General features: G+C 33.7%; 1 protein-coding gene across 1 annotated transcript in view; it reads right to left on the reverse strand.

Annotated features, from left to right (window-relative positions):
* Positions 1-9,196: 9,196 nt before the first annotated feature.
* The window catches only part of LOC106105938, a 32,279-nt gene continuing 31,535 nt past the window's right edge, over positions 9,197-9,940 (reverse strand). The window contains exon 3 of the mRNA XM_013286435.1: positions 9,197-9,337. Coding sequence (XP_013141889.1) covers positions 9,197-9,337 — 141 coding nt within the window. The remainder of the gene's footprint in view (positions 9,338-9,940) is intronic.

Here is a 9,940-nt window from a genome sequence, read left to right on the forward strand (position 1 = left end):
GGATTTAGGTATTAAAACCATTTTTTTGCCAGTGGCTAATATTTATATTTACGTTGTACTATATAGCTAATTTATTTAATACTATCCTAGGAACTAGTTGTATACAGAAAGTTGATAGGAAATTTCCACACTCTAGTTGGTGAAAGATTCTCGGTTTATGCAAAAACATCCTAAGTTAAACGAACTTGAGAGCTTAAAAACTTGTTTGTGACAAATAAAATAAATTTTAAACCACGATTATTTTATTATACTCTTCGATATTCCACTAAGGCAACATAAAATATTGGTGGTAGGTAACACTTTTATACTCCTCTCCCAAATGAAAGTTGATCGGAAAGTTCCACTCTATTTATTAATAAACTCTACATTTCATTTCTTCTTAGGTCCCGTCCCACCAAATTGTAAATTGTCTTCTAACAATCCAACGTGTAAAATTTATGATGGAAATATCGAATTTTGTTACTTTATCCAACAGTGACGTCATTTTAAGCTATCGGAGCCTCTATCAGCCAGTGGTGGGACAGATCCTTCTTCTTTCAGTACCAGGATAACATATTTTAAAAATGTTCAATTATTTAAAAAGTACTAATCAATTAACCAGTTTGTTATTGTGTTTGATTTGTATCCGAAACGAAAGTTTATCGGAAATTTCCATTACAATTACTAATTGGGAGCGTCGAGAGTCCATGTAGGTTTTTTATGGAGTTCTTGGCATTAGCGTGTTATTAGTGGAGATATGATGGTCACAAAAACAAGTAAAGAGATTAAATGTCAATGGATTCAAAGACCTCAGATATGAAATGTGTGAAAAAGGATATAGATTTGTATGGAAGAGTAGATAATGTGCTATTCCTCCATACAGAACAAGGCAGTTTGATGGACATCATATCGAGTATATAGATTCGAGTTCACGCCATTATAAGAGTAAATACAATACAATAAAGGTCATAATACACAATACGTTTATAAATTACGTAATTAAAATGGACGTATAAATCATAATAGAATCCGTTCCCTATCCACCCACAGTATAATGCGTATCAGGTTAACACAGAAAGTAGGCGGAAATGTTATTCACATTTAAAATTTTTATTTTTACTTTAAAATATGAATTTGAATAATATTTGCCATGTCACATTTTTATTCAAATAATTCAAGTTTCTATAAACAAAACCTGCGACTACGCTCGGGTCCAATGCTGATACGAAAATGTGTTAATTGACGCCATCGCAACAGAAACCTCTAAATTTATCAGTATTCCTCTATTATAATATACAGGTACTATACGTAATAACCTATTGAAATAACTGTATAAAATCGGCTGTGTAGTTTTAAAATCTATGATACTTTTATTGGCACATTGCTGTCTCTATTTTGTCTCCGGAAATGTAAGGGATGACAACATTGCTTACAACTGTGATGGCAGTAGAGACCTTCTTATATAAACTTGTTATATATCGACAACACTTATGTACAGTCATTAGGCTGTTTCCATTGATAACAGATATATATCTAGTCGCTATATACACACACAGAACTTGTAAACAAAAGTGTTTTGCGTACTACTTACTAGGATACTATGATTACTTCCGGGAACATTTAAAAGACTCAAGTGTTACAACTGATAATGTTTTTAATGTTTTTATAAAGAGAACTGATTCTTTTTAATAAAACTGTATTGCTCTAAAATATAGTTAGGTTAGGTTAGGTTAAACACGTATTTTAACTAATTGTCTGCCGGTTATTGACATTATGGACATCAATCTGGATAAATGATTCGCCGTAAATGTATATCACCATACTGCTTTCGTATTTTTACTTTACAATTTTATTGCAAGAGTATCAATATCGCATTTCGCCTACACCTACGCATATTCAACAACCATGATTTGTCAAAAATCCTCACCGGGCGCCAGTCACAGTATGAGGTTTTTTAACGCATTTAAATCGAAAATTTAAAACCCCCATATTCATTAATTTAAAAACTATTCCTTCCTGAAGCTGTTAATTGATGTTAAAGCCATCATATATTACATTTATTTTTTCAAATATATCCTACACGCGGTAATAGAGGACTCCGTCGTATGAAAGCCTTATTTACGAGTAACGTAAACGTTTGCGTTGTAAACGTTACTTACATGTGCTTTGGCTCAGCGGATGTTTGTAGAACGATAGATCAATAAGTAAACGTGTTTTTGTTTACTTGCAAGTTATTTGTATACAAGTAGGAAGTAAGTTAAAAACTAAATCAACTATTAACATCATCACGCTTTTTTAAACTTTTTAAAATTCTCTTACCGAAAGGAAAGAGCATATCATAGATGCAATTGGGCCAATTATTATTAGCTAATTTTTCGCTTACTAATAATTTGTTATAATTTAACCAATAAAATTATAGGAAACTACCATAATATTATGAAAAATTAATTGCACACCAGACTGTAAACAGTTCCTACATAAAGGCTATTTTAGGGTATATTGCTTTGTTGTCAAAGAAACGCTTGTTTTTTATTTTGTAAAACATGAACTGATTGCTGTTCATTCGACTGTAGATAATTGCATTTTCTACCCAAGGAATTTCCTATATTTTAGCTTGTTGAACAGACTTAGTTACTATCCTAGTGAACAAAACGCTAGACTTATTATAGACTTAATTCAGAGAAGTAAACAAGTTATAATCTAACCAAAAAAATGAAAACCCTATCGCAAGAGCGCTTCAATCGCCTTCTTTATTACATCACTTTCTAATGCACATAACGACATTAGTACTAAATTTTTCCGCAATAAAGTAAAACTTTTTTTATATTACCGGTCAGGCTAAACCTATTTGCACGTCACATAATGTATATATGCTTTAACCTTGCTTGTCTACCCCAAACTGTTATAATTAAAAAAAAACACCTTTTCAAGCGGATGTAAAGAATCTTAAATTGCTCTAGAGCCTCTGACAGACGTCAAAATTTTAATGGAATTCGTATTTTAAACGCGGACTTTGTTTGAGCCTTAAATGTCTATTTCCTAAATGTCGCTTCAGTATTACCACTTAAGGGTATGTTCTACTGCTGTTTAAGCAGTGGAAACGGACGTTTAAATCATGCTACCAATTTATCATTTATCATTTACTACTGTTTACAATTGTCGTTATCAACTTGAATGAAGCGTCAAATCACGCCCACTGTTATCAGCGCCTTATTTATAGACCTGACCTCGGGAAACTGACCGACATATGCTTTAGGAAAGTTTATTGTTTACGTATTAACTTGATATTTATTACTAGACTAGCCCGCGACTTCGTCCACGCAATATTAAGTTAAAAAAAAATAATCTAAAATATGCCCGTACATGTCACCTGCCTTTCAGTGAAAGTCCTGTCGGAGTCGGCCGTTTCAGAGATTACTTGGTACAAACGCGGCTTGGGTACAGACAGACAAAAAATTTCTAAATCCGATTTCGTTATCATCAACTCAAATATATATCATCTTCCCGAAATCTGTAATTTCTCTTTTAATATTACAGACTCCAATTTTATTATACGTATAGATAAAGATGGATAATTAGATTGTTCGACCAAAAAAGTCCCATAAACAGACAAAAATTAAAGTGTCTGCATCTGGGTTTCTGAAGTTCCCATTTATTTTATCAACATAGCGATTTATTAGTGTTAGGTTCACTTATGTTTCAACGGAGTAAACCCAAAGTTAATTGGTACGGAAACACCTTTCATGCATTTATCGAAACAAAAACACTAACCAATGGTTAAAAGTAACTAGGAAACCAGCTATAGTTTTGATTACATTTTAAGTTTATCAAATGTACTAACAAAATGCCTATCAACAGTCCTAGTGTAAGGATTTTCCCGCATGGAAAATCCCATTCCTAGTTTACTGCATAGTCGTTTTAAAACAGGATGCAGGGGGCAAGAGAGCGGTAAGTGGCAATTTGTCTCGTCCAGTTGACACCTTCTAATGTCGACTGGAACGTGGCAAAAGAAACTAAAGCCATCCGTACACGTTTGGCTTCAACGGCATAGTGTTACAACCGAACGTGCATAGCTGGTTTAAATTTTTATGGTGTTTCCACGCGTCCAGCTTTTACTAAATAAATTGCGCTATAGTAGATTTTCTTTGATGATTTAGCTATAATTTTAATAATTGCATATAAGCCATAGCCATGCGACATAAATGTACATTAAAAAGGCTCCTTAATAAATCACACAATAAATATGAGTGCGACCGTATGTTTTCCCGCTTTGCCTATATCTTGTTCAATCTTATTAACAATTGTTTTACGTTTCATGTGTATTAATCTATGGTACAATAGCACATTGTAAATTAGTTCTCGACCACTGTGGGCCGTGTACTGTGTAATGAATTTGTTTACGCACTACAGCGAAGCGGTTCCGGTTAATCTCGCGGCGTGTCGTGTCGTGTGGTCATACCACGCTTGTTTCATGGAATGATCTAGAAAATTATTGTACTAGGAATTCCATCACCGCGTTATCATACTAATATTATAAATTAGCTTTCGCCCGCGACTCCGTCTGCGTGGAATTAAAAAAAACTAAGTAGCATATGTGTTCTTCCAGAGTATACTTTACATCTATGCCAAATTTCATCGAGATCCGTCCAGCCGTTTAAGCTACAAACTCTAACAAACATCCATCCATCTTAACTTTCGCATTTATAATATTAGTAAGATGGGAGAGTTTAGATAGCCTAAACGGCTCAACGAATTTCGATGAAATTTGGTATAGATGTAAAGTATAGTCTGGAAGAACACATATGCTACTAATTTTTTTTTAATTCTACGCAGACGGTGTCGCGGGCGAAAGCTAGTTAAAATATAATTTATCATTCTCTTTTAAATAAAATCCACGAATTCAATTCTGTTTCGATTAAGAAAATTCAAAATAAGGCGCATTTGGGAAATACTTCTTATTAGATGGTCTTTAAAAAATAAAAAAAACAATTTCAGTATTCGGTTGTAAGAAATGAAACCTACAAAACTATTACATCAGGCAATATCTTATCAAAACGTAAATAAATTTATAAATTTACATTCAGCCGAATACTAAAACGACATTTAAATACGTAACTTCGTCTTAAAGATCACGTAAACTCCAATTAAAATGTTCATCTGTCACCTTTAAGTGACTTATAGGGGATTTCTAAAGTTCCACTTATTTCGTCATTACCTAGCGATTAGTGTGATCTCGAACCAAAAACACTAACGAATGAGTAAACGTAGCTGGGAAACCGGCCGTAATGAAATGTGTTAAAGATTCATTTTTATAATGAAGTTTAATGTTTACGAGTAATAATTTAAAAAAAAATTAACTAGACCACGCACATTTAAAAATAGAACGTTACAATTTCTTGCACAACATTACATATATAAGCTAATTCCTTATGTTTATTACACAAATGTGATAACACTAACTCTAGTCTAAGGTCAAATGTGCTATCCTTATCTAATAAAATAAATAAGAAAGAGATGGCTGTCCACGTTGAGATTTTCGATTATTGACACAGAGTAATATACTTTATCGTTCATTATTTAGAATTCCGAGAATTCACAAAGGCGTAGTTATAATAACAAATACTTTATGCGGAAATAACATTACTTGTCATTGTATTTTTAAACTACTCTATTACCATAAAATTAGACATTTTATTAAATAACTTGTGTACATGGTTTTAATGTTTATTTAGTAAAAATACCCTTTCTTCCGTCAGAACATCCTACAAAAGTTTCATTAAAGCCTGACCATTGGTTTAGAAATGCGTAGGAGCCAAACAATGCGTACACTTCACAAAGAAAAGGACTCATATTTCCTACCCATGTTGCATATCATTACAGTTACGTCTAAGTAAGAGCATCATACATTCGAGTTAAATTATAGCTTTTATAAATTTGCTGGTCTAATCGATTCTAAGTGGGAAGGGAATTATATTCTTTGACTGTACGTTCGTGGTGTAGCCCACACCCCTGTGTGTGACAACAAACTGTTGAAGTAAACATGTTTATGCTCAATCGACTCTAACTTAGCTTGACGCTTGTTATTCCGCCCTGTTTAACACAACGTAGGAACCTTTTTAAAGGGAAAATAATGTTTGAAAAACATGGTTACAATTATTAAATTATTTCATCGAAACTTTTACGTATATAACCAGACTGGCGAAAATAATTACCCTTCTGTCAAAAATATTGATAAAGACCAAATTCCTACCTCTCAGAAGTGAGACTAAATTTTATCAAAGGTTAATATAACATTGCGTTTCCACTACCGAAACATGTACAAATACATAACTTATCACAGTTATCAATAACGAGATGGCTTCTTGTACAAGTGTTACCGCAGTGAACATCGAAGGTTAAGACGAGCCCACTAAGGAAAAGTACCCAACGATGCAGATAGTCCAAAGAGATAACTCAACCCGGTCACCGCACTTCACTACATCTTATTGTAACAAACGATATTATGTTCATTATAATGAATGAATTCATTATTCTATAAGCCACTAGTGCTTATTATTTGAAGCAGTTAGTGTACACATCTGGCTCTAAATCTACAAGATCGCGCGCACACCTTTGACTAAAGCATCGCACAACTGTTTAGTCCCGCTTTGATTGCTATGAGCTTATATGGAAGTGCACACACTACTCATTTAAGCAATTAGACAGTTGAATTACCTGGAAAACAATCGACAATCGCAAAACAGTTGTGCGATTGTTTATTCAAAGGCGTCCCACTCTTAGAGTGATTCTTATTTAACGATTCATAACAGTAATAAACGAATAGTAAATGGACATATATAATAGCGTTTAAAAATTTTAGACATCTTCCAGATTGTAAGCGACGATTACAAGGCGAAGTGTCTTCGTTCAGAAGTTCCTTCGTTCAATCTTAACCTCCAAATCACCAAAGCATAGACGTTTATGGCTCTTACCAGGAGTACAATACCAAAAAGGTAAATTGGTTAAATAAACTATAAATACTAATAAAAACAAACCCTTCGCATAACGTAACGAATCTGTTAATGACTAACTCCAGTACAACAGTCTAGGTAATACCTTAGCATTCAACACTTCCGCGTGTTTTGACGCAAGCTGCCTTATTCAGTTGTTGCTACACAAAGACAATAATTAAATCAATATAATAAACTTCTATAGTATTGTAATTGTTAAATCAAATAGTATTATTTCGCTTTTATTATTGTGAAATAACTTTAATGCATAAATAATAAAGAGACTTCAAAAAGGAGGTTCTTAGTTATGTATGTTTTTGCGTTTATTCATGGTTCTTTTCTAACACAATCTGTGCTAACGATGCCAAGCGATTCCTCTGTTAAAGACATTTGAAAAAATATAGACGAGGCAAACTGAACATACTTTTCACCAGTACTTTCTCTGATAGGTACTATATCAGAATTAGTTGTCAAATTAAGTACGCTACCGCGTTTCCTTATATTAACATGTAATAAACCATTACATAAAGAGTTTTTTTAAAAAGAAAAAAATTAAAGATAATTTAATGACATGAATTGGAAATTAATTTGAATACCATCAATTACATTGAGATGAGGTTCTAAGGATTTATCGATGTATAGCGCCAATGAGGTTAGTAAAATTGTTTTAAGTGTAGTTTCGAATATGCCTCCTCTGTACAAGTTTTAATCTCTATGAAGTGTGTGCAAACTGGGGAGAAAATACTTAAAATCGTAGCACGAAATGTGTTAAGCTTTCTTTGATTGGTTTAAACAGTTAACGTACTCTACTGTACAATGAGTATTGTTCCACAATTAGCTCGTCCCCGGGGCTTGCATAACTCGCGGGGAATTCGATATAGTTTAACCCTGATATGTTCAGCGACGTCTCACGGTCAAGATCTAAAGTTTGTTTATATCGTGTAGTAATTGCAGTTTTCCAATGTTATTGTTATAGTCTAACCTAATAAACGATGTCGATATACTATTGCTTGTTTTAATTTACTATGAGTACAATTTTTAAGGATTATTCCCAACCGTCACCCTGCTCTGTCCCCACGTGGGTACAGATGACAATAAAAAGTTTATTCCGTCCCACCTTTTGCGACGAGGGGACGTTTGGAACTTATTTTATTTCAAATCGGTTCCATCTTTCACCTTATTGGTGATAATGGGACTAAGGTGGTACGGATGAAACTTTTTATTCTCATTTGGGGACAGAGCGGGGTGACGATTGGGAATAATCCATTTGAATCATATTACAGTCACGCCCGTTTAGATCGATCGTTAACTTGTTACAAATCTCAAATTTAGTACGTTAATTGTACACAAATGTTACGTCACCACCACCAAAAACTAATATGCAGTTCCTCTAATATAATTAACATGAGACCTGGTTTACATTATTCTAGCCCAGTGATAGAAATCCACGCTGGATTACAAGTGAAAAAAAATGTAACGCGCTGACGTCGCTGGTCTGGATAGTGTAAACCAGCCGTAATGTTGTAGAAATTAAACAAAAGAACAATTAGCTACGTTTCAAACACAATTAAACAATAGTTTAGTTTATCAACGTACTTTACGATAAATATATACATTGACCGAAAAACATACAAACCCAATGACGTGTAATGACGCTTATAATGATAATTTGTTATAGCGATAAATAATACTTAACTATATCAGGCATATTTGCCTTTATGAAGTACTTTAAAGTAATTAAAAATGATACTTACATATTTTGATCCACAGGCAATTGTAGTTAACTAGCTTAATGTTTTTAAGCTATTTTTTACTTAGCCAAATTAACTATAACCAATAACTTTACCAATTGTAGTAAATATGTCAAAATGTCATAGCGACAATATGTAGGTAATAAGAGAACAGATAAAATAAATCTATAAATTATTTATTCTATGCCACCTTCAAATGTTACGGTAAGTAATGATTTGAATAAAATGCCGATTTGAAATTAGAATCGAGGATGGAATTCCATTTCATTATTAATTTAAATTTCGATTAATTAATTAATTATTTTAATAGTTAATAGTGATCATTAATACTAGTATTTCTTAATCAAATAATTATTTGCCTTTTGTAAATGATACAGTCTACGTATTAATTTGATTTTATAAATGTACATATAGGGTTGTACCATTTCGAAAAACTAAGATGGTAGTTGCCAAGCTCAGTGACAGTTGGTATACTTATTAGCTTTTGTAGACTGGAGTTGAGTCAGTCTTCGCCTCAGCAGCACGATGGGTGGAGATGGTGATGGCTCGTTCAATCGATGACAGCATATGGAAGACAGGAGCTAACCTTTTTAAGTATGTATCATTGCCTTTTAGTGTCTACAATAATCGTAAGTTCATTTTTCAATTTGACTAACTGTGGCGTATTTAGTAGTTTTCATTTAATAATCTGGCTGCCCTTTATATGTTCATTAATATTTTGCGTGATCGTACGAAGGCCTGCACTAAATAGTAGAGTGATAGCTTATAGAACACTATAGCAACAGCTAATGATTTAGATTGTCCAATAATCTGCAACGGCTCGTTATGATGTATTGTTCGCTGGCGGTTGAGCAAGCCGGCATAAGACATTCGGCGTTGCATTAGGAAAATTATGTGCAACAACAACAAGTACGAAACGCTCATTTTCGTAATGTAACACCGCACTCGACCTTTGTTGTACACTTTATGTGTATCGCTCCGCGTTTGCGGCTCGTGTTGTATCTGGGTCGGCGAAGAAATAAAACGTCGGTAAATCATCACTTCAATACGAATTTTAATATTTAAGACATTTATATTCAGGTAATAAAAAGTATTCCGCTCGGCGGCAAGGTACATGGACACAATAAATTAACTTAACGGCTAAATCAGTCTGACGGTGGCGCCGAGTGCGGCTCGACTTATCCTAGTATCACAGATGAGTAGTGCGGTGGGGCGCGGGGC

Source organism: Papilio polytes, unplaced genomic scaffold (genome assembly GCF_000836215.1).
Source record: "Papilio polytes unplaced genomic scaffold, Ppol_1.0 DF824269.1, whole genome shotgun sequence".
NCBI classification, from domain to species: Eukaryota; Metazoa; Arthropoda; class Insecta; order Lepidoptera; family Papilionidae; genus Papilio; species Papilio polytes.